General features: G+C 58.2%; 2 protein-coding genes across 2 annotated transcripts; both read right to left on the minus strand.

Annotated features, from left to right (window-relative positions):
- Positions 1-844: 844 nt before the first annotated feature.
- On the minus strand, positions 845-4,716 carry LOC104307221 (regulator of cell cycle RGCC). The gene is made up of 5 exons (XM_054169589.1): positions 4,587-4,716; positions 3,717-3,872; positions 3,119-3,199; positions 2,083-2,145; positions 845-863 (listed from the first exon to the last, which is right to left on the minus strand). The coding sequence occupies exons 2-5, from the start codon at positions 3,868-3,870 to the stop codon at positions 856-858; spliced, it is 306 nt and encodes a 101-aa protein (XP_054025564.1). The 5' UTR covers positions 3,871-3,872; positions 4,587-4,716; the 3' UTR covers positions 845-855.
- Positions 4,717-6,901: 2,185 nt separating this feature from the next.
- Positions 6,902-17,939, minus strand: ARHGAP36 (Rho GTPase activating protein 36). The gene is made up of 10 exons (XM_054169815.1): positions 17,825-17,939; positions 15,802-15,864; positions 13,710-13,966; positions 12,487-12,682; positions 11,670-11,725; positions 11,059-11,209; positions 9,963-10,111; positions 8,896-9,066; positions 7,679-7,776; positions 6,902-7,279 (listed from the first exon to the last, which is right to left on the minus strand). The coding sequence occupies exons 1-10, from the start codon at positions 17,937-17,939 to the stop codon at positions 7,141-7,143; spliced, it is 1,395 nt and encodes a 464-aa protein (XP_054025790.1). The 3' UTR covers positions 6,902-7,140.
- Between the last annotated feature and the right edge of the window lie 6,355 nt (positions 17,940-24,294).

A 24,294-nucleotide genomic window follows, 5' to 3' on the forward strand; every position in this document is an offset into this window, starting at 1 on the left:
CACATCTCTGGGCATCAGGAGCTCATCTCCAGCAGACCTTACTCCCTCCTCTTCTCTGCTCATCTCTCCATCCATCCATCCCCCCATCCATCCCTCCCTTCCTGCTGTCCTCCATCCCTCCCTCCCTCCCTCCCTCCCTGCTGTCCTCCATCCCTCCCTCCCTCCCTCCATCCATCATCCATGCATCCATCTATCCAGGACAGACACACAGACCACCACTGAGGCTTCAACCCCTTTCATTGAAGCCCCCCTGCATAGCGCTCCCCTCTCCCCCCTCCCCCCTCTTTTTACAGCAGATTTGGGGGTGCTGGGAGTGCCAAATCCAAACCTTCCCATGCCAAGTGGGGGCAGCAGCAGTTGGCACCCCCTGAGAGGCGGGAAGGGCCTTTACCAACCCAGGAGAGGACACCAAGGTCTTGCCGATCTTCCTTCAAACCACCCAGAGCTTCTCCTGGGGCTTCACCAGTGGTACACACCCCTGCCCCCCAAAATCCACTCAGTGAGTGCAGGGCAAGGCCTGGCACCCCTAGCAAGAGCTGGCTTGGCTTGGTTCCAGCTGGGATTGAGCCAGTTTCCCCTCCTGGGAGCTGGCACAGTGCTGGGCATTGTCCCATCTCATGCTGGCAGGGTCCTGGAGCGGAGCGAGGTCCGGCCACCATCACAGTCCAGTTGGCCACCCCATTGCTGGCTCCATCCCTGCTGTGGAGCAGGCTGGCACAGGAGGGTTGCCACCCAGGCAGGGTGGCACGGGCAGAGCTGTCACCCAAGCAGGGTGGCAGGGATGCAGAAGCAGAAGGCGCAGCGGGTTGGCACGGGGCTGGTCTGCTGTGGGTCCTCCTCTCCAAGGAACACTTCTCACATCTCTGCAGGACAAGCAAGAGGGACAAGGACGTTGGTGAGGTGACTGAAGGGGGAGGGAGGAGCTGTGCTGGACTCCTCCAGGCACCATCCACAGCAGAAACCTGCCGAGGGGGCATCTGGCTCCTCTCTTGCTGCTTGGCTGCCTCCCGCTATGGCCCAGGGCCAGCAGAAGCAGCACTTCCCACCAGCCACCTGGGTTCTGGGCACCCCAAAGGGACAGGAACAGATACCAAGAACTGGGACTCGCCAGGGGAATATTTTGGGGCTTATTAACTCACATTTTCCGCCTACAGCCCAACCCCCTGCTCTGAGAGGAAGTGTGGCCTCTGCCTCAGTTTCCCCAGTAGGGAAGCGACTGGGCACCGGTAGCCTCACAGGACCACAGAGCTGCCCAGTGCAGCTGCCAGTGGTGCCCAGCATGGCACCACCACCTTCCCCAAGGGTACCCACAGCCACACCAGGAGACTAACAGCTGCTCCACAGATGGAGAAGTCCCATCCCAAGACCTGCCCACAACTTCACTCAGAGCCAGCACTACATCTTGGGTGGACCTTCTCAGGCCCAAACCCTCACTCTGCTGCCTCCAGGTGGGATATTTCCACAGGGCTGAAGACCACAAGGAAGAGCTTTCTCCAGCTCACCTTCTTCCCTCCAGCCAAGAAAAGCTTTAGGGCAGCAGCTGGAGAGATGCTGCAGGCAGAGAGCCACAAGCATCTGAACACCTCTGAGCAACCTGCTCCAGCTGCAGATGTCCCTGCTCGCTGCAAGGGGCTTGGAGTAGATGTCCTTTAAAGGTCCCTTCCCACCCAAATCAGTCTGTGAGTCCATGAGCTTCTGGAAAGCATCAATAGCTCTGCAGGTTGCTCTGTCTGGCTGCCTTTTGGAAGGTCTTCATTGCCAGACCAGTCTGGGCTTCAGCTCACCAGTCCCCACCAGTCTCCAGCTCCATTTCTCCAGCCAGGAGAAAGTGAGGCACCAGAAGGGGAAAGGATACAAGCAGCGGGGTGAGAGAGCTTGAAGGAGGATGAGGGGAGATGGCAGGCAGGTGAACCACCCATGAAAGACAGAAGGATTCCAAACCATAATATAAGTCCCTCCCAAAGGGAAGCCCAACCAGGAGGGTACTGGTTGCCAGCCTCCACCAAGCCACAGGCAGTGGAGAAGCTCCAGCCCCACCTGGGTGCAGCTCGAGGAGCACAGGGATCAGAGGCAGCTACCTACCCTCCAGGGCTTTATCCAGGTCTGCAATGAACTCCTCCAGCTCCTGCGTGTCTCCAAGCTTGGCTAGCAGGGAGAAACGCACAATCAGGTCCCTCCCACTGCCCCTCCAGCTCCAGTCTGGGGGAAGAACACTCCCCACCCCTCTTGTCTAACCCAAATTTCTTCTGAGCAGGGTGTCCACCTTCCCTGCACAGTCCTGCACTTCCCTCCTAAACACACCCCTGGATTGGTCTGACCTGGAGTGGGAACATGCAACCCAGACTCCTCCTCTTCAGCTGGGAACATGCAACCCAGCTTCATCCTCTTCAGCTGGGAACATGCAACCCAGACTCACCCTCTTCAGCTGGGAACATGCAACCCAGCTTCATCCTCTTCAGCTGGGAACATGCAACCCAGCTTCACCCTCTTCAGCTGGGAACATGCAACCCAGCCTCACCCTCTTCAGCTGGGAACATGCAACCCAGCTTCATCCTCTTCAGCTGGGAACATGCAACCCAGCCTCACCCTCTTCAGCTGGGAACATGCAACCCAGCTTCATCCTCTTCAGCTGGGAACATGCAATCCAGCCTCACCCTCTTCAGCTGGGAACATGCAACCCAGCCTCACCCTCTTCAGCTGGGAACATGCAACCCAGCCTCACCCTCTTCAGCTGGGAACATGCAACCCAGCCTCACCCTCTTCAGCTGGGAACATGCAACCCAGCCTCACCCTCTTCAGCTGGGAACATGCAACCCAGCTTCATCCTCTTCAGCTGGGAACATGCAACCCAGCCTCACCCTCTTCAGCTGGGAACATGCAACCCAGCTTCACCCTCTTCAGCTGGGAACATGCCACCCAGCAGCTTCATCCTTTTCAACTAGGTACATGCCAACCCAGCTTCACACCTCCTTGACTAGATGCATGCCAACCCAGCTGGGACCCCAGAGCTCATTCCCACCCACAAATCCCACCAGGTCCCACTGGCACCTCCCTGCTCATTGCTACTGAGCCAAGCTAAGCACCCAAAAGGAAGCCCTTCAAGATCTTCCAGCCTCACCTTTGGTGGGGTAGGTGTTGGCAGGGGTGTTGAGGTCCTCCTCACTGGAGTTGAGACTGCTGCCTGGGGATGTGCTGGTACCTGCAGATGCAAAGCAGCAGTCACCATCCCTGTCCACAGCCACCTTCTACAAGCAGCTGCAGGACCAGGGATAGGTCACATGCATGGTACAGTGTCCCTGGTCCACTCTCACTCTTAGCCAGCCCATCTGATCTTCCTCTGCTGCAATGAAGGTTTGGGAAAGGGGAACTGAGCTCCTCTGTCAGGCCAGACAGCACCAAGAGTTGCCTGGACACGGCCCCCAGGACACTTTGGGGTTATTGTGGTGAACCAGTACCCCCCTGAGCTCCAAAGCAGTTACCTCAAGCCTCACGCAGCCCTGCAGCAGCCAGCCCAGGAGATGCCGCAGGCCCTGAGCCAGTATCTAGTGGTCACCACCTCATGCTGCCCACCCAGCCCACAAGAGATGAGTCAGGCAGGCAACTCAGAGATGGGATGAGCAAGAGGCCCCATGGCTTACCACAGGGCTCCAAAGCTGCCCCACCCCAGTGGCCATCACCCTCCCCAGGTCTCCTCCTCCCCCCAGCCCTGGACTCACTCTCCAGCTCGTCGATGCCACTGTCGTAGACACTGTGCCCTGCTTTCTTCTTCAGCTCCTGCAGGTGCTGCTCATACTGACAGGCAGGGCCCCTCTCAAAGTCCTCCATCACCTCCTCAAACTCTCGCAGCAGCTCACCAAGCTCATCAGCCATTGCTGGGGGAAAGCAGCCACCACAGGGAGGGCTTCAGGCATGTCCCGTGCAGACACCCCCAAGAAAAGCCTCGCAGGAGCAGCTCCAGGCTGGGATGGGGCAGATCCAGGCTCTGGCCACCTCTCTGGGGCAAGCTGCCAAGTGTTCTCATGCAGCAGGTCCAGGGCTGACTTTGCTCCTTACCCTTCTGCTCCAGGGACCATCAGCTCTGTGCTCAGCCACCCTCCCGGCTCATCCCCCTGCCCAGCTGGGCTCAGACAAGAACTGGGAAGGTCTTTATTGTGGACCCAGCTCCTGCCTCCACCTTCGGGAGGGTCCCAGCCGGGCAGAACGGGGGTTCCTGGACCCTGCTGAGCCCAGGGAACACCCAGCAGCTCCCCCAGAACCTGTCCTCCTGCTCCCGGGGACCGACCAGCCCCGTGGCTGCTCGGGGCACAGGGGCAGAGCCCTGCAGGAGCCGTGCCCAGGGTTATGGGGAAGCGCAGACCGGATCGGCATGGCTGGCACCGACCGGCGGGATCGCCTAGGCACGGCATAGCTGGCACTGACGGGCGAGCTCGGCTCGGCACGGCTGATAACGACCAGCGGACACGGCTTGGCACGGCTGGCACCGACCAGCAGACTCGGCACGGCTCGGCTCGGCTGGCACGGACCAGCGGGCTCAGCACGACCGGCGCTCGGCTGCTCAGCACGGCTCGACTCGGCACGGTACTCACCGACAGGCACGGCTCGGCACTCACTGGCAGGCTTGGCACGGCTCGGGTCGGCTGAGCTCGGAGCGGGTCGGGACGGCTCAGCGGGCTCCGGTCCGGGCGGCGGCAGCGACGGTTTTAGCCTCGGGGACCGCCCGGAGCCGTGGGGGTGGCCGTGGGGGTGGCTCTGCAGGGCCCGCCCCTGCCACGCCCTCGCCCCCAAGCTGGGGCAGGGAGAAGTTTGGGTCAAGCTCCAGCAAATGGTGACCACCCCTGGCACTCAGCACAGCCCCGGGATGGGGAAAAGGGACCTGCCTGGGGACTGTCACCTCCAGCCCCTGCTGAGCCCTGCAGACAGTTCCTCTGCCCCCAGGAACTCAAATCGAAGCAGGGGGTGACCCAGCTGGAGGGACTCCCCACGGGACACCCCTGTTCTTCCAGTGTGCCATCAAGAACTGGAGCTGCTGAGGTGTTACCTGCAGCCTGGAGAAGAGGAGGCTCCAGGAGCCCTTCTGCTGGCCTTTCAGGGCTTAAGAGGGTCAACAAATCATAGAATCACAGACTGGGTTGGGTTGGAAGGGACCCTAAGGATCATCCAGTTCCAACCACACTGCCATGGACAGGGACACCTTCCCCCAGCCCAGGTTGCTCAAGGGCTCATCCAACCTGCCCTTGAACACCTTCAGGGAGGAGGCAGCCACAACCTCCCTGGGCAATCTGTTCCAGTGGCTCACCACCCTCATGGGGAAGAGTTTCTCCACCATGAAAGCTGGGTACAGATGTCCCTGTTGACTGCAGGGGTTTGAACTGGATGACCTCTAAAGGTCCCTTCCCACCCAAACCATTCCATGCCCCTCTGCTTCCACTTCTGGCAGAAAGAAATGTAGCAGCAGCTCATTTCTGAGGTTTCCTTCTCAGTTCCTCTGGCCCTGGACCAAACTGAGCTGAGGCAGAGCAAGAGCTCAGGAGAAGCCACCATAAAGGCAGGCAGGGCCCAGCCAAGGTCCCATGTGTCAGGACTTGCCCTCTTTGTTCCTCAGAACCTCCTCCCTGGACCAGTCTGGGGTGAGCTGGGCTGATTAGCCTGGAGAAGAGGAGGCTCAGGGGAGACCTTATTGCTCTCTACAACTACCTGAAGGGAGGTTGTAGCCAGGAGGGGGTTGGTCACTTCTCCCAGGCAGCCAGCACCAGAACAAGGGGACACAGTCTCAAGCTGTGCCAGGGGAGGTTTAGGCTGGAGGTGAGGAGAAAGTTCTTCCCAGAGAGAGTTGTTAGCCATTGGAATGTGCTGCCCAGGGAGGTGGTGGAGTCCCCATCCCTGGAGGTGTTCAAGAGGGGCTTGGATGTGGCACTTGGTGCCATGGTTTAGTCATGAGCTCTGTGGTGACAGCTTGGACCCGATGATCTTTGAGGTCTCTTCCAACCTTGGTGATTCTGTGATTTGCTGAGCACCAGAGCCAGGGGTGGGAGATGCTCAGCTGGTGGGGACATGTCCTCCAGCAATGTTCTGTGTGTGGGCAGGGAGCCCAGGGCTCAGCTTGTGTCATGGCTTTGGCTACACCTTGGAGCACCAAGAGGGTTATTAATGAACCCAAGAGTCCTTCCACCACAGGGCAGCCCACCAACAGCCTCAGCTGCATCTGCCCCCTGGCTGCAGCCTGTCTGGGGGTGCTGCACCTTCACAGGTCTGAGCTTTTATTTTGTAAAGGTCCCTTCCCTGTGGATGGGTGGAGAGGTAGTTCCCGGAGCACAGCAGGCTGAGGAGGGATGTGTGTGCTGAGAGATAGCTGGGGAAAGCCTCCTGAGAACTGATAAGCTCTCCAGAGACCAGCAGTGCAGCTGAGTCTGGAGGGGAGGATAAACCCAGGACACCATGGGGCTGCTGAAGGTTTCCAGGGTCACCAGAACACTTGAGCATCAGCTGGGTGACCAGCACCATAGCCAAGGGCAGGACTGTACCTGCTCCAACACCTCCCAAATGCCTTTCAAGAAGCCCTTGGCATGTCAGCATGACTGCTCCTCTGCCAACAGCCAGCATGCACACCCCCAGCTCCCTCAGCCTGCCCTCACAGCAGAGGGGACAAAAGCAGAGCAGCCATCCTCAGCCAGAGATCACGAGAGGACACCACAAGCTCTGCAATCCTCCAGAACTTCTACTCACAGAAAACTGGGGTTGAGAACCCCCAGAGCCTGGGCCCATCCTCTTGCCCCCCACCCCTTAGCTCTTGCTGAGCATTGCTCAGATCCTCTCTGGGGCTGCTCTTCTCCAGGCTCAGCAGCCCCAGGGCTCTCAGCCTGTGCTCCTCACAGAGATGTTCCAGGCCCCTCAGCACCATCAGAGCCCTGCAAACCCACAGCTGGAGCCCTGTCTGCTGCCACCTGCAGACACTTCTGCCGTGGATCTGCCACCACCAGAACAACCTGATGGGTCTGCTCAGCAGAGATGCTCCCACAGACATTCATCACACTCCTTTCACTTCTCCACTCCTCCAGGCTGGGAGAGAGGACTTGTTTTTGCTGGGGAAGGGCTGCCCAGCTGTGCCCACAGCAGCAGTGCTGAGGGCATGCCCCAGGCTTGCTAGATCTCAACATCCAGGTTTAGGAAGGAGACCTTGTTGTACAAGTCTGATGAGACTGAGCTTCTCTCCAGGGTGTGGGTCAGAGCAGGTGGCAGGGCTGGAGCATGGTCTTCTGCTGAGTCCTCACCCTGTGTGCTCCTAGGAGTGAAAAGACAGAGGGGCTCTTTGCAAAGTGCTTCTGCCACCAACCCCACCACCACAGGGCCTCTAGCAGGGACCCTGAAGACTGGCCATCTGTTTGGACAGTCCCAAAAGGAATGTCAAGCCTGGCACAGCTCATGGAACATGGAATTGTTGGTTGGAGGAGACCTTTCAGATTATGGTGTCCAACCAGTAACACAGCAGAGCTAGGTCACCACTAAACCATGCCCCCTTCAGGGGTGGGGACTCCACCTCTGCCCTGGGCAGCCTGGGCCAGGTCTTGACAACCTTCAAGGGGAAGAAATTGTCCCTCATGTCCAACCCAAACCTCCCCTGGGGCATCTTGAGGCTGGTTCACTTGTCCTGTGGAAGAGGAGCTTCACCGTGGGGACTTACAGCGCGGTGCTGAACTTCCTGCGCAGGAGGTAGTCGATGACATCAGGGTCTGTCTGAAAGAGCCTCCTTAGGATGTCCAGCTGCATTTCTGGAGAGACCTGGCAGGGATGCACAGGGTCAATACGTGCTCACAGACCCACCCTGTTGGTGGCACTTCCCACACACCTCCTGGGGCTCTGCTTCCCACACACTGGCCGTGGTCCTTTAGCTCCCTGCACGGCTGCGCTGTCACACCCCCTGGGGTCTGCTTCGACCCCTTGAGCAACCTGCTCTGTCTGCAGATGTCCCTGCTGACCACAGCAGGGATGTCCCTGCCCATGGCAGCAGGGTAGGAACTACATGATCTTTAAGGTCCCTTCCAACCCAAACCATTCTAAGACCCCAGAAGGTTCCTTCAACCCAAACCATTCCATGATTCACAAGCGGACTCGAGTCGGCTGCTGCTGTGTGGAGCTGTGGCACTTCCTTCTGCTGCCACTGTAAGAGTGCAGAGGGGGAGGAAAGGGACAGAACAGGACAGGACAGAACAGAATAGAACAGACCAGACCAGGTTGGAAGAGACCTTTGAGATCATCAAGTCCAACCTATCACCCAACACCATCTGATCAACTAAACCATGCACCAAGCACCCCATCCAGGCTCTTCCTAAACACCTCCAGTGATGGTGACTCCACCACCTCCCCGGGCAGCACATCCCAATGGCCAATCTCTCTCTCTGTGAAGAACTTCTTCCTAACATCCAGCCTAAACCTCCCCTGGCACAGCTTGAGACTGTGTCCTCTTGTTCTGGTGCTGGTTGCCTGGCAGAAGAGACCAACCCCCTCCTGGCTACAGCCTCCCTTCAGGGAGTTGTAGAGAGCAATAAGGTCTGCCCTGAGCCTCCTCTTCTCCAGGCTAAGCAACCCCAGCTCCCTCAGCCTCTCCTCACAGGGCTGTGCTCCAGACCCCTCCCCAGCTTTGTTGCCCTTCTCTGGACACCTTCCAGCAGCTCAACATCTTTCCTAACCTGAGGGGCCCAGAACTGGACACAGGACTCAAGGTGTGGCCTGACCAGTGCTGAGCACAGGGCACAATGACCTCCCTGCTCCTGCTGGCCACACTGTTCCTGCTGCAGGCCAGGATGCCATTGGCCTTCTTGGCCGCCTGGGCACACTGCTGGCTCATGTTCAGCCTACTGTCAGCAAGCAGAGAAGCTGCCCTGAGCAAGCCTCACCTACCATGAACAAGGTCTCGTGGTGCTCAATCAGCCTCTGGAGCACCAGGATGATGGCAGCACTGTCTTCAAAGTTCATGGCCACAGCATCTCTCTCCCCAGGCTTCTCCTTCTGAAGGATGTTGGGACCGAAGACTGTGGCCAAGTTGGAAGCTGTCATCTTGTTCCCAGGAATCTGGCAGCAAGCACAAGAGGAAACTGCAGATTAGGGAGGTCCCAGATCAGCCTCCCTGTGGTGGGTTGAAGCTACCACACTCCCCCACCCCCCAGGATGGAACCATGAGCTGCTGAGGGAGGCTAGGGTGTCAATGTGAGTCCAGTTTGGTCCTCTCCAAGCTGCTGGTAGAGCCAGGGTATGTGTTTTTGGAGCATGTGTTTGTCCCTCCTTGCACCAGACCCTCCCTTCCCATCTACCTCACTCTGACAACCCCCACCAGAAGGTGACAGCCAATTACTTCTGTACCCCCTTATGCTAAAGGACAAAACCAGCCTCCTTGAGTCATGAAGACATAGAGCTTGGTTTGTCCAAACAAGCTCTGGACCCCCAAATCACTATCAGTGTATGATGGGAAGTCCTTCATGAAAGCTGGAGATGGGGAACCAGAATTGGACCACAAAACATGCCCCTGTGGACCAGGTCTCTCTGGGGTGTTTGCCACCCAGAAAATCCCTTAGTTGGACTCAGAGCCACCCAGAACTGCCAAGGACAAGGGCACTGACCAACACTTTGGTTCTACCCCAGCATCCACCCAGAGCTGCCAAGGACAAGGGCACTGACCAACACTTTGGTTCTACCCCAGCATCCACCCAGAGCTGCCAAGGACAAGGGCACTGACCAACACTTTGGTTCTACGCCAGCATCTACCCAGAGGTGCCAAGGACAAGGGAACTGACCAACACTTTGGTTCTACCCCAGCATCCACCCAGAGCTGCCAAGGACAAGGGAACTGACCAACACTTTGGTTCTACCCCAGCATCCACCCAAGCTTGCCAGCAGCTCTGTTTGGCTTTAACCAAGGACATGTGGGCCACCCCTTCTTGATGCTGTGTGGGTGCTTGTGCCAGCCTTACCTCCTGGCCATCAGGGCCCTGGGAGCTCTGGGCGTGCTGGGCCACCTGGCTGAGGAAGCTCAAGAGCCGGTGCAGGGTGTCGCTGTGGCAGGGGGGCAGCAGGAAGAGCAGCAGCTGGAGGGTGGCCAACTGTGCTGGGCCCTCCATGGCTAAGGCAGAGAGCAGCCTGTTAATTAGTGCTCAGCCCTCGTTTAGGTCCATGCTAACGAGCTCTGGAGGAGCTGGCCTGGCCTAGGCCAGAGGGATCATCCGATCACCAAGGACCCCACCAAAACCCCACAGCAGCAGGAGGACATCCCCAGTCCCACCACTGTCTCGTGGCTTTGGCACAGAAGAGCTTTAAGGAAGGATCTGGGATTCCTTCTCTGGGCTCTTAACAAGCAGCTGACCATCTGCTGAGGTCAGTGGTCTCACCCCACAGAATCACAGCATGGGGTTGGAAGGGAGCTCTGGAGATCATCCAGTCCCAATGCCCTCCTCAAGCAGGGGCAGCCACAGCAGCTTGCCCAGGATCACAGCGGCCAGGAGGGTTTGGAAGCTCTCCAGAGAAGGAGACTCCACAGCCACTCTGGGCAGCCTGCTGCAGGGCTCTCTGCCCAGATCCTGTAGGTTCATCACCCTTCTTGCTGCTTGTGGAGAGTGGCACCCAAGCAAAGCTGCCCCTACCTCCTCCAAAAACATCTGCACCTCCTGTGAGGAAGCAGAGAATGACTTGAGTTGGAAGGAACCTTAAAGATCATCCAGTTCCAGCCCCAGATGGCTCCAACTCACTGACCCTTTCCTGGCAGACTGAGTTCATCCTTGTGCTCCAGGATCTCCTCCTTCATCTGGAGGAGCTCAAGGCTAGGTTGGATGGAGCCTTGAGCAACCTGGGCTAGTGGGAGGTGTCCCTGCCCATGGCAGGGGGTTGGAACAGGATGATCTTTAAGGTCCCTTCCAACCTCAACCCATTCTATGAATCCCTGAGTCACAGATTTCCCTCCAGGTTCTCCTGCTCTCCCCAGGGAGGCCATGTGCTGAGACATGCTCCAGGCTCAGGATCTGCTTGTCCTGAAGAACCTCAGTGCTCCACCAGCAGCTCCATGGCTCCACTCACAGGCTGTGCTGAGGAAGGGGCTGTAGAGCTCTCTGGGAATCAGGGGGTCTGGCATGTCCCTCAGGAACTCCTTCAGCAGAGCAGCCACATCATGGACACTTTGCTGTTCGTCCAAGAAAACATCCAGCCCTTGGTCAAACTCTTCCCTCAGCTGCAAGATGGGAGGAAGGAGAAGAATAACACCAACAGTCAGTGCTTCCTCTTCACACAAGCCACAGTCAGGATCTGGCCCTTCATAGAGCTACTGCCATGGCCAGACAGGAGGGCTGGCTGCTCCCAGGGTCCTCCTGATGCAGGTCACCCCCAAAGAAGGCATCCCAGAGCCCCACAGCCTGCTGCTGCCCAGAGGATGGGCCACAGGACCAGAAGGAGCTGCTGGCTGGTGAAAGGAGCCCAGAGGAGGCTCTGAAGTGCCAGCCAAGGTGAGGAGGTTCATCTGCTAAGGCAGCTTGGAGACATGGAGCCACCTCTCCATGGCTGGGAGAAGGAGCCAGCAGCAGCAGGCTGGTTGTGATCCAGCAGGTGCCTGTGATGCCCTGGACCTCTCCATGACAGCATCTGCTTTATGCATCCTCCACCTGTCCTTGGGATGCAGCCAACATCTCACTCACCTGCTGAACTCTTCTCTTGGAGCTCCCAACCCTGAAGATGCCCACTGTTTGGAGACCTGGGGGACACACAGGTTAGAGCTCTGCATTCCCACAGTCCCCTGCCCACCCCTGGAGCACCTCAATGTGATGGAGGTGGTCCTCCTGCACTGCAGGTGAGGCAGTGAGTCCCTCCCATCTGCTGGCAGGGTGTGTTTGGAGCCAGCAGACCTCCTGGAGCTGTCTGCTAGTCAGGGAGCAGCTCTCACCTCTAGGCTCCCTGTGTGCCAGATGCTGGAATTGTAGGGGGAGTTATGGCCAGAAGGCACCAGGAGATGCCCCACAGTGACAACCACTTCTCAGCCAAGACACTTCACCCAGCCCTAAGGACCCTCCCCAGGTGGCTTGCCAGGGCTGTGCCCTGCCCCAGGGCTCAGCTGCCTCCTCCCATCTGAGGGAACCAGGCCAGAATGTCCCAGCCCACCACAGGGGAGGTTTAGGCTGGGTGTTAGGAAGAAGTTCTTCATAGAAGGAGTTGTTTGCCATTGGAATGTGCTGCCCAGGGAGGTGATGGAGCCACCATCCCTGGAGGTGTTTAGGAGGAGACTGGATGGGGTGCTTGGTGCCATGGTTTAGTGGATTAGATGGTGTTGGGTGATAGGTTGGGCTTGATGATCTCAAAGCTCTTTTCCAACCTGGTTAATTCTATTTCATCCTATCCCATTCTATTCCATCCTATCCTAACCCATTCCATCCCATCCCATCCCATCAGCTGGGTTCTACCAAGGCCCTGTGGCAGCCCCTCTGCTGCCAGCTGGCCGGAGGGGCGCCGGGTGCCTACCGTGGGTCTCGATGTGCTTGCAGCAGCTGTCCACGATCCGTGGGACCTGCCAGCTGATGGGGTTGAGGCTCAACATCTGCTTCTTGCCCAGGCTCCTCCGTGGGTCCAGCTCGTGGGGGTGGGACAACTGGAGTGCCTCCAGCAGCTTGGAAGTGTTGTCACTCAGGTCAGTGATGGAGTCCACAGACATTGCGCCCTGGGATGGAGCAGAGGCGGTGTGGGTCCGCAGGGCGGCAGGAGCTACCCGCCAGCATCCCAGAAGTGTGACCTCAGGAGCTTGTGGGAATGGGAGGCACCACCTCCAAGCACACTCCAGAGGTCTACAGAGCCTGGAAGACCACAGGGAGACCTCTCATCTCCCATGCATTCATTCCTCCTGGTGGAAGGTGTCTCTAAGCACAGACTTCCTAGTGGGGCATGGCCCTCAGCACCACATCTCCAGGGCTTTGAAACCCCTCCAGGGATGGGCACTCCACCACTGCCTGGGCAGCCTGGGCCAGGTGTTGGCGACCCTTCAGGACCCTCATGACAAACCTGAGCCTCCCACAGAGCACCTTGGGTAGTCCACACTGAAAGCAGAGCAGCTGATGTCCCCCACAGCAGCAAGGGGCCTCTTGTAGCCAAGCAGCTGTGGTGGGTTGGCATTTCCCCCCCAGCATCAAATTTGCCAGACCCAACAGGGATGACCACGACTTCCAGTGGGGATTTCACAAGTGTGAAGCCAGATCTCCAAGATGTGAGGCAGTGGAGGAGTAGAAAAATCCACACCACTGATGGGCAACCTCCTCCCACCCCTAGCTACCTCCATCTGCCTGGACGTGTCCTCCTGGTAACCTCAGCTCCATGAGAGAGGAGGGAATAAAGCACACCCCACCCATCATGGTCCATCTCTGGATGGTCTTTCAGGCTCCTTCCAACCCAAGCCCACTCTACAAAGCTCTGAATCTCTGAGGGGACAGAGAAAAGCCTGGCTGAGGCACTTAGTGCCACGGTTTAGCTGGTTACTTAGGGCTGGGTGATCAGTTCAACTTGGTCATCGTGGAGGTCTCTTCCAACCTGGCTGAATCTGTGACCATTTCCCTGAGGGCAGACCAGGACCAAGCCAAAGTGCAGCAGGAGGAGCTCACATTCCACGAAGGAAGACCCCTTGGGGGAGCCACCTGTGTGAAGCTGGAGCCTCCCCAGCCCCGCAGCACCACCAGGGTCGCAGCCTCTCGCCTTACCCTTCGCTGGCTCCGGGAGCTGCTGTCAGGAAAGACTGGGGAGAGTGGCTCCTCTGGGAAGACTCCACAAGGTACCAGCCCACAGCTCCTGCCTGCTGGGGACTTCTTCTGCCTCTGAGCCCGAAACCTGGTTACTGTGGCTTCCACCTCCAGGCAGAGGCGGCGGCTCTTCCGCACCGCCTCCTGCAGCTGCCGGTAGGCACGGTCGTTGGCAATGACTTGGTGCAGAGGGATCCCAAAGGTCTGAGGAGAGGAGTCTGGGGAGAAACCAGGGAGCATCAGGACAGCCTGGCCAGGAGGGAGCGTGGCCCAGCTGCAGGGACATGTCTGGGTGGCATCAATGGCCAGCAGATGTAGAGGAGGTTCAGACCAGATCTAGGGAAGACATTTTTGATGCTGGGGGTGCTGAGAGCCTGGCCCAGGCTGCCCAGAGAGAGGGAGAAGCCTCATCCCTGGCACCACTGCAGGTCAGGTTGGTTGTGCCTCTGAGCAACCTGCTCTGGTTGCAGAGGTCCCTGCTGGCTGCAGGGGGTTGGATGGATGAGCTTTGAAGGTCCCTTCCCAGCCAAACCAGCCTGGGATTCCAGGAGCAGGGAATGCCATGGTTCCATAGTGGTAACCACCAGCAGGAGAGCGAAGAGCACAGCCTGTGACACCAGTCCAGTATGTGACAAGGAGATCTGCAGCTTGGCTTCAGGATGGCCACCCTGTAACCAGCAGTACCTCCACATGCCCTGTCCCCTCCTGCTCCCTGCTTCTCCTCCAGCTCTCCAGGAGCCTGCATGTCCTGGGGTGGGTGGGAAGAGCAACTCCAATGATGGAGAGGGGAGCTGCTGCCCCTGGAAAGCCCCAGGGCACCACATGGGGTGGTTGAGAAGTGGTTTGCTGGAGAGCAAAGAAGGCTTTACAGGGGTGTTGGGAAGACACCAGGAAAGCTGATCTCCATCAGCACAGACTCTTGCAGTCTGTCCACTTTCTCCTGAGCTTTCCTTCCTTTTGCTGGCCTTGTGAAGATGCCATCACACCTGTGAGACTCCATAAAGCACCAGAGATGTGTGATGCACAGGATCCTCAGCAAATTCTAACCTCCAGTCTTCTACAGGGTTTGTGGTGACCACCTCTGTCCAAGAACAGCCTTGGCCTTCATGTGTGTTCCCCCAGGTAACCTTCCCCTTGCAGATGGAAGGAGGAACTTCACCTCCTCGCTTCAGCCTCCACACCGCCATGGGCCATGGATCCACTTTGTAAAACAGCAGTGAGAAACCCAAGGATTTCCTTGAGGGGGCTTTGCACTGCTGAGACAAAGGGTCCCCAGTGCTCCTTCCCCCTCAGCTCTGCTCCACACCTCTGATCTCCTCAGGTTTGTGGCTGATGTCCTCCAAGGGACAACAAAACAGAGCTCAAGAGGGGCAAGATATTTGAGCAGACAGAAGCATTCATGTCCACACCCACACACAGCCCCATCCCCTCCTGTCTCCACTACTCCAGAGAAGGGCAACAAAGCTGGGGAGGGGTCTGAAGCTCAGCCCTATGAGGAGAGGCTGAGGGAGCTGGGGTTGCTTAGCCTGGAGAAGAGGAGGCTCAGGGCAGACCTTATTGCTCTCTACAGCTATCTGAAGGGAGGCTGTAGCCAGGAGGGAGTTGGTCTCTTCTGCCAGGCAACCAGCACCAGACCAAGAGGACACAGTCTCAAGCTGTGCCAGGGGAGGTTTAGGCTGGGTGTTGGGAAGAAATTCTACACAGAGAGAGTGGTTGGCCATTGGGATGTGCTGCCCAGGGAGGTGGTGGAGTCACCATCCCTGGAGGTGTTTAGGAGGAGAGTGGATGGGGTGCTTGGTGCCATGGTTTAGTTGATTAGATGGTGTTGGGTGATAGGTTGGACTCGAGGATCTTGAAGGTCTCTTCCAACCTGGTCTATTCCATCCCATTCCATTCCATCCCATCCCAGCTCCTCTGGTGAATGTCAGCACACCATGGACCAAGCACCACAAGACAAAGCTCTGTTTGGGCACCTCCCAGCTCAGCCCCACCCAAAACCACCAATTCCCTCCCAGAGCAGAGCCCAGAGGTGGGGGAAGGGCTCTCTGCTCACCTTTCTTCTCCTTTGAGAAGCTCTCCAGCTTCTGGCGGAGGGATTTGCTGCCTTTAGGTGCAACTGGCAGGAGAAAAAGAAGCAAAGGTTCTGCATCAGTCAGCTGTTTGAGACCTTTCTGACCCTCATGGGCAGAGTGCAGCCACAGGAACCTTCTGAGGACAGGGGGATGGTGTGGGCCAGGTGTGACATGGAGATGGCATGGTGGGACAAGCTGGGGCAAGCAGCCCTGAGCTGGGCAACCACAGAATCATGGATTGGCTCGAGATGGAAGGCACCTTAAAGACCATCCAGTTCCACTCCCCCTGCCATAGACAGGGACACCTTCCTCTAGACCAGGTTGCTCAAGGCTTCATCCAGCCTGGCCTTGACCACCTCCTCCACCATCCTCCCCAGGTGGAGGAAGTGATCCCTCCACACTCAGGCACCCGGTCTCTATGGCACTACACCAGAGTGCTGGTTCAAAGAGGCCCTAGCTGTGGGGTGGGACCCACCCCAGCTGGCTCAAAGCACAGCCCACCAGAGTTCTCTGATGTCTCCCTGCTCAGCTGTGTGACCCAGGAGTTCACAAACATGAACCACGGAGAGAACAGAGTCCAAATGAACCACAGCTGATGGCTGCAGTGGCTTCCTACCTTGCCATGCCTCACTGCAGGATGGGCCTTTGAGCAACCTGGTCTAGCTGAAGGTGTCCCTGCTCATGAGAGATGATATTAAAGGTCCTCTCCTGGCCAGACCCATCTGGTGAGGTTATGAGAGCCTCACCAGGAGTCCCAAGCCAGCCCTCGAGGGGCCAGTGCTGCTCCTCAGAACTGCCCAGAGGCAAGCCAGGGACCACAGCCAGCAGCTGCCCACTGCCCACCATAAAACCTTCCAGGAGACATCACCCTGGCCTGGCTGGGCTCCTTGTTCCTGAGGGATTTTCCTCCCAGGAACAGCTGGTGGGGATGTTTGGGTTCTTCTGAGAGTTTTGGAGGAAGCTGAGAGGGTTGGAATGAGGAACACGCAGACAGAGCTGCCTGCAGGGATTCCTCTGCAGCACCATGGCTGCTGCTCCACTCAGCTGAGCAGACAGCAGGAAGATGAAGGACAACCTGGAGACAAAACACACCCAGCCAAGGGACAAAAGGCCACCAGAGGGTGAGGAGGGAGGACACGACGTGCTGAAGCCGAGCAGCAGCACAAACCCTCCGCTCCTGGAGCTCAGCAGATGTTCCCAAGAGAAACAAACCAGCAGGCAGCAGATAAGAAAGTGGCCATCAGGACCTGAAAGAGTCCATCCCCCTGAGCTGGTACCTCCATGACAGAGCAGCATGTCTGACCCATGACAGACCCTGGAGGTGGGGACAACTGCTTTCCCCTGGGATGCCTCACAGCCAGCTGGATGCTGTGCATCCCTCAAAGGGCTCCTCCTTCGTGGTCACCTCCTGCTCAAACCAGAGAGCTGCAGAATTGGTTTGGCTGAAAGAGACTTTGAACCTCATCAGGTCCAACCCTTAACCCAGCACTGCCAGGGCAGCACCAAACCATGGCCCCCAGCACCACATCTGCAGGGCTTTGAAAGGTCTCCAGGAGTGGAGACTCCACAACTGCCCTGGGCAGCCTGGGAAGGGATGAAATTGCTCCTCATGTCCAACCTAGGGCAACTGGAGCCTGTTTCCTCTTCGTGCTGGACATTAATCCAGAAAGCAAAGCTTGTCCCATCCCAGGAGCCACTGAGGCAGCCCCAGTGGAAGACCCTGCCAAGTCATCCCACATCTGGTTTGGATCAGGGGGATCAGAGGCAGACCACAGGCAAGGTCAGGTTCTCACACTGCTATGGACATGCAAACCCTCCTCCAGAGGCTGCTGAGGCCCTGAAGGCTCAGAGCAGAGCGAGGAACAGCGAGCAAAATGGACCCAAAGTGTCACAAATGGCCACAAGTGCAGCCCCTGTGGTGCTGTGTGGGTGTGGGGATGAGAGGCAAGGAGCGCCCAGACCTCAGCCCTCCCTCGGCAGGAGCTGCGCTCTCCCCTCCTCTACCTTCGGCCAGGCTGAGATCTCCAACCAGCAGCTTCTCCTGCAGCTTGTAGAGAGCAATCTCCTGCAGACTGGCTCTTTCCAGCTCTGAGAGGCTGTGCAGGGCCATGGGCTGCATCCTGGGGCTTTATCCTGGCAGAAGAGCCCGGGTGAAGGTCCCCTGAAACACACAGAGACGTACAAACAAGGCAGGAGCACAGCATGGAGACATCCACCGCCCCTGCAGGCATGGCCAAGGGCCTCATCCCCTCACCCATCTTTTGGGCAGCTCCCCCTCTTGTCTGCAGCCTCAAGGAGGGGTCAGGCAGGGACCCACAATTTCACAAGACCCATGAGGAGCAGCTGAGGGTCCTGGGGTTGCTCAGCCTGGAGAAAAGGAGGCTCAGGAGAGACTCTCTGGCTCTACAGCTCCCTGAGAGAAGGCTGGAGCCAGGTGGGGATTGGTCTCTTCTCCCAAGGAACAAGCAACACAAAAGGAAACAGCCTCCAGATGCCCCAGGGCAGGTTCTAGCTGGACATGAGAAACAATTTCTTGCCCTTGAGGGTTGTCAAGGTCTGGCCCAGGCTGCCCAGGGCAGTGGTGGAGCCCTGGAGCTGTGGTGCTGAGGGGCATGGTTTGGTGGTGACCTGGCAGTGCTGGGTTAATGGTTGGACTTGATGAGCTCAAAGGTCTCTTCCAGCTAAAACCATTCTCTGCTTCTTTGTGCCATGCTGGCTCTGAGCTCCTGACCTGGGTGCTACACCCTTCATCACCTCAGCAGCACCCAGCAAGCCCAGCCATGGTCCAAAGAGCAGCAGTAAATGGAGGAGAGGACCAAGGTCACCAGCACGTGCATGGAAAAGATGGAGCCAGAGGACAGGCTGCAGAGAAGCCTTCTCCAAGAGGACAAATAAACACCTAGAGACCTCCTGGAGCCAGTGACAAGGGTGAGAGCACCCAGGGGTGGGACAAGAACCAACCTCAACCTGTCAGCAGCTGCCCACCACCCCCCTCTGTGCTCTGGGCAGAGCTGCTCCTGGCCAGGACCTGACACACCAGTTCCTAGGGTTCTGCCTCAGCAGAAGCAAGGGACAAGCCAAGTGGTGGTGGAGCAGCAGCCTCCTGGCTGGACAGGACCAGCTGTGCCAGCAGCAGAGGCTGCAGAGCTGGAGATGGACACACAGAAGGAAATTACCTTTCTGCAGGAGAAGCTCCCAGCTCTGGACAGAGCCCACGTCCACAGTTCCTGCCAGGGCCACAGGGAAGGTCCCAGAGAAGTCCCAAGGAGGAGGCTGCCTTGGGGCAAGGAGGAGGAAATGATGAGGAGAGGGAGCAGGAAGGAGCTGGGGCAGGCACCTCTTATCTGGTGCTACCAGGGAACACCAGAATAGCTCCATAAACCCCAGCAGTGCCAGAGCAGCTCCTGGGGCTGCTGCTTCACAGGGCCTGGGACTGCCCTGGCTGGAAGGGACCTTCCAGATCGTGGAGTCCAACCCAGCACTGCCAGCTCAACAGCAAACCATGGCCCTCAGCACCACATCTTCCCAGCTTTCAAAGCCCTCCAGTGACAGGGACTCCACCACTGCCCTGGGCAGCCTGCCACAGGCCTGGACAACCCTCCAGGGCAAGAAACTGTTCCTCATGTCCAACATAAACCTCTCCTGGGGCAACTGGAGGCTGTTCCCTCTTGTCCCATCACTTGTTCCTTGGGAGAAGAGACCAAGCCCCACCTGGCTCCAGCTTTTTTTCCAGGGAGCTGCAGAGAGCCAGAAGGTCTCCCCCCAGCCTCCTTTTCTCCAGGCTGAACACCCCCAGCTCCCTCAGCTGCTCCTCACCAGCCCTGTGCTCCACACCAGTGACAGCTCCATGGCAGCAAAGAGCTGGGTGGGTGTCCCTGCCTGAGCTGGTGACACCCTGTAGAGCCCCATGTGGCACCAGGTGGGCAGGAGAAGCTTGCTCCAGCCTGTGGTGCCCCTTGCAAGGAGGACACCACCGACAGGCAGCAGGGGAGCAGCCGGAGGGCTGCAGATCCTCCCTGGGTGGTGGAAGCCGTGGAAGAAGTGTCCCCGACTCCAAACCAGAGCTGAGATGCCTTGGGCTGGAAGCATGGACTTGGAGCTTCCTCTCCTCCCCACTGTGGCTTTCCTGGAGTATTTTTAGGCTGAGGACTTACATAAGGAAAGCTGAGGGGAAGAGCTGAGCCTGGCCACCCCTTCTCCCCGGGCGCTGCGCTCGCTCCCCATTCCCCCATCCCGGCTGGAGCCGGGGGCTGACATTTACCTGCCTGCTCTGCTCCTCCCAGCAGCAGCCTGGGCTCCCTGCTCCTCCTCTGGCTGGTGGTTTCCCAAGCAGTGTCTCCAGTGATGGAGATCAGGCAGCAGAAGCTTCCCGGTGCCTGCTGGCCGGAGGAGCAGCAGTGGGGAGGAGACTGCAGCCAAAGGCAGCCGAGGGGAGGAGAGGGGGACTGAGAATGTGGAGACTGTGCCAAGAGAAATGAGAACCAGAAACATCCTTGTGTGGAAAGAGAGGGCAGGGTCAGATGGGAAGGAATGGCTCTTCCCACGCCTGCTGGTGTTGGTGCCTTGGCCAGGGATGGATCGTTCCTCAGCCCAGCTCACGGAGCCACACAACCATTTGGAGTGGGAAGGATCTCTGAGCTCATGGAGGCCCAACCCTTACCCCAGCACTGCCAGCTCACCACCAAACCCTGGCCCTCAGCTCCAGGGCTTTGAAAGCCTGGAGTCCAGGCATGGGGACTCAGGCACTGCCCTGGGAAAACCTCCCCTGTGCTTTCCCCACTCCCCCAGCAGTAACCAGGGCACCCAGCAGAGCAGGAGCTGCTCCAGCAGATGACACCTGGAAGGGGCAACCTCTGCCTGGGAGGGCAGGGAAGGTTTCCCCCTGCAGACCTCTCAGCTGCTCCATCAGAGGATCTTCACAAGGGGCACTCTCTGCCTGGGAGGGCAGGGAAGGTTTCCCCCTGCAGACCTCTCAGCTGCTCCATCAGAGGATCTTCACAAGGGGCACTCTCTGCCTGGGAGGGCAGGGATGGTTTCCCCCTGCAGACCTCTCAGCTGCTCCATCAGAGTATCTTCACAAGGGGCACTCTATGCCTGGGAGGGCAGGGAAGGTTTCCCCCTGCAGACCTCTCAGCTGCTCCATCAGAGTATCTTCACAAGGGGCACTCTCTGCCTGGGAGGGCAGGGATGGTTTCCCCCTGCAGACCTCTCAGCTGCTCCATCAGAGTATCTTCACAAGGGGCACTCTCTGCCTGGGAGGGCAGGGATGGTTTCCCCCTGCAGACCTCTCAGCTGCTCCATCAGAGTATCTTCACAAGGGGCACTCTCTGCCTGGGAGGGCAGGGATGGTTTCCCCCCTGCAGACCTCTCAGCTGCTCCACCAGAGTATCTTCACAAGGGGCACTCTATGCCTGGGAGGGCAGGGATGGTTTCCCCCCTGCAGACCATCAGAGTATCTTCACAAGGACCAAGCCTGCAGGATGCTCAAGCCTGGCCAGGTTGCCCTCCACATCCACCAGGGGGTTCTGAGGGAGCACAGAGGTTCCCTGCACAGCACTGAAGAGCTCATGGTGCTGGTGGGCTAGATGCACAGCTGGTGCCCTGTGTGACACCTTGCATGAAGATGGCCCTGCTCATTTAGGTGACCTTTAAAGGTCCCTTCCAACCCACCCCACTCTCTGAGTCTATGACACATCCCACCCCAGGCCCACCCCTTGTGCCTCCAGAGCAGCTGAGTTCTCCACAAGCTCCCATTTTAAACCAGACCCCTCCTGTCCCTCTGGGCCACTCCCAGCTGCCTGGGGCACTTCTGTCCCTCCTGATCCAGCAGCCCTCTGCTGTCATCAACTGACCTGACCCTTCCCCACAGCAGCTGCATGCTGCTGCAGGCCTGCAGCCTCCTCCAAAAGCATGAAGCTACCAAAGAACCTCCTTTGCAGGTGGAGACACCTCTGGGGAGGCTGCCGAGGTCCTTATCTCCACACAGTGCCTCAGAGCCCAGCTGCTGGCACCCAGTACAAACTGGTGCACCAGATGCCCACCCCAGGCACAGCCAGAAGCAGCAGAGCCAGCTGCTGTCAAGGAGGAGGTGGTCACAGACCACAGTTTCACTGCCTCCTGAGTCAAACACCAGGAGCTGGAGGGGAAACAGGGACTGTTGCAGCCAAGGGCCACTGGTCACTTGCTGTCCTTGTAAGTTGAGTGCTCTTGCTGCCCCCTACAAGGGGAGCAAAGCCCCAGGTGGGCAGAGGACCTGGGATGGAGCATCTCCTTCCCTGAGGTGGGCAACATAAAGTAGGGGAGGACAAGAAAGCAGCAGAACCAAGATTTGCTCTTAAAAACTGTTTATTCCTTACAAACCCAACAGCCTCCTGCACTGCCACAGCTCCTCAGGGCCTTGCCTGGCACCCACCCCCAGTGTGGCAACCTGCAGTGACAGGAGTGAGGACAGCAGGTGGCCCTGGGTGCCTGCAGTGCCATCTCCCCAGCCTCCTCCCTGCCCACCTGCAGAATGGATTTCTCCTGGTGGCAAAGAGCAGATGAGGGTTCAGGGAAAGATCAGCCCCACTGGAAGGGGCTCAGCAGAGACATCCTGGAGAAGGGAAGCAGCAGGACCCAGGACTCCTCTGGCCCTGTCCTGGATCTTCCAGCACAGAGCCATCGCTCCTCCTGCTGCCCCTCACAACCTCCCTGCTCCTTCCTGGAGCTGCCCAAGAGTCTCAGCCACAGCTCCAAGGCACAAGCCCAGCCACACCATACCCCACAGGATGGGGCCCTTGCTGGCCCAATCACAGCTCCCACCCTGCTGCTGACACTGGAGGAGCCCAACAAGCCCTGCTGCATCAGCTTCCACCTGTGAAGCTCCTCCATCCCCAGCACAAGCTCCTCCAGCTGCTCTCTGGATGCAGAGTGCAGGACCTGCCTGTCCTCACCCCTCTGAGCTCTCACCCTGGCTGCTCTCTGGGGCTAAACCAGCCCAGCTGGGTGAAGCTTCCCTCCTGCTCTCCAAAGGAAAGGTCTCTGAACACAGCAACCCTGTCCTCTCTCTATCCAGGAGAGCTTAGTGACTGCAGGTCCTGCCCAGAGCAGGAGGCCCATCTCCTCCCTGGCCACCCCACCATCCCAGCTGCCCTTGTCTTAGAGGTACCAGGCTCTGCCCCTGGCACTGAACAAGGAGGGTGATGGCTTTTCAAGGAGGCCCCAGGACTGCTCTTCCAGGTAGACAGCAATGAAGTTGCAGTAAGAAGTCTGAGGACAACCACTAGAGACCTTCAGGGCCTTGGGACAACCACTGAAGGGATCAGTGAGCTCCTCTACCCCTCCCTGATGAGGGCAGAAGCAGGAAGGGCCACCAGATCAATACCCAACTCTGAGCCTGGTGCCCCCAACAGAAGCTGGGGTCTCTGATCATGGGTTGGTCTCCATGACACCAGACACAGATGGGGCACACCTGCCTCAAAGGGGAGGAAAGGATCTGGCCAGGCTCACAGAAGAGCTTCAAGGTAGATCTGAAAGGGGAAGGGGATAAACCCAGGCTTGCTGGAGACAAAGTATGCTAGTGAGGTCCTTCCATCTGCTCCACCATGCACTGAGCACACTGGAGCACAGCTGCAATGTCCCATCCCACATCAGCCACCTCAGTGGGGGGAGGGGATGGAGAGGCAGATGGCAGCAAAGGCAGAAGGGTTGTTGATGGGCTAGAGACCACAGAAGTGCTGGAGAGCACAAGAATTCTCATGGAGTTAGGGCTTCTCCCCAGACAAAGGCGCTGGGGACAACAACCCAGCTGAAGGGCATCAACACCAGTGCCTGGAGAGCTGCTGTGCAGCTGGATCTAACTGTCACCATGGAGGGCTGGTGGCCTGGCAACTGGAGAGCTGCAAGGGGTGGTTCCAAACGCTTCAGAAGGGCCAGGATGGGATGGAGAGGTGGTGGGGCAGCCCTGCTCATCAGGGAGCTGTGACTGCCTAGAGCTTGAGGGTCCAGCTGGTCCCAAGTGGTGCTCCCTGGGGCTCAGTACTGCAGTCAGCTCTCTTCAGCATCTTCATGCAGGATCTGGATGAGGGGATTGAGGCTGGGTGGAAGTGTTGAGCTGCTGGAGGGCAGGGAGGTTCTCCAGAGGCATCAGCCCAGGCCGCATCGATGGGTTGAGGTATTTTACATCTCACTAACCTCCTGCAGAAGGTTCAAGAGGAGCCTGGCAGGTACTGAGAGCATGAGGAACAAGACTGGGGAAGGTTCAGGAGAAGAAGAGTCTGTGCTGCTTGCAGCTTGGCCTCCAAAGCAAAGCAGGAGGAGCAAGGTGGTGGTAAAGCCATTGCTAGAAGTCTGATCAACAGAAGATTAAATCCCTTCCCTATGTCAGGAACGAGGTGCAGGGGGCCTCCTCCATGGACAGCCCACCAGCTGGAAGCACACTCAGCTCTCAGAGATGTTGCATCAGCTGTGAGCCCACTTGTAAAGAAACCAGCATG

Source organism: Dryobates pubescens, chromosome 18 (assembly GCF_014839835.1).
Source record: "Dryobates pubescens isolate bDryPub1 chromosome 18, bDryPub1.pri, whole genome shotgun sequence".
Classification (NCBI taxonomy): Eukaryota; Metazoa; Chordata; class Aves; order Piciformes; family Picidae; genus Dryobates; species Dryobates pubescens.

Bases quoted from the DNA above. Each gene is read 5' to 3' on its own strand.
- LOC104307221 (XM_054169589.1), bottom strand. From the start codon at position 3,870: ATGGCTGATGAGCTTGGTGAGCTGCTGCGAGAGTTTGAGGAGGTGATG. The intron at 3,200-3,716 runs GTGAGTCCAGGG...TTGCATCTGCAG, and splicing joins TGGCATCGACGAGCTGGAGA to GTACCAGCACATCCCCAGGC. The intron at 2,146-3,118 runs GTGAGGCTGGAA...TCTCCCTGCTAG, and splicing joins CAACACCTACCCCACCAAAG to CCAAGCTTGGAGACACGCAG.
- ARHGAP36 (XM_054169815.1), bottom strand. From the start codon at position 17,939: ATGCAGCCCATGGCCCTGCACAGCCTCTCAGAGCTGGAAAGAGCCAGT. The intron at 13,967-15,801 runs GTGAGCAGAGAG...GTTTCTCCCCAG, and splicing joins CTTCTCAAAGGAGAAGAAAG to ACTCCTCTCCTCAGACCTTT. The intron at 11,726-12,486 runs GTAGGCACCCGG...TGTGTCCCCCAG, and splicing joins CAAGCACATCGAGACCCACG to GTCTCCAAACAGTGGGCATC.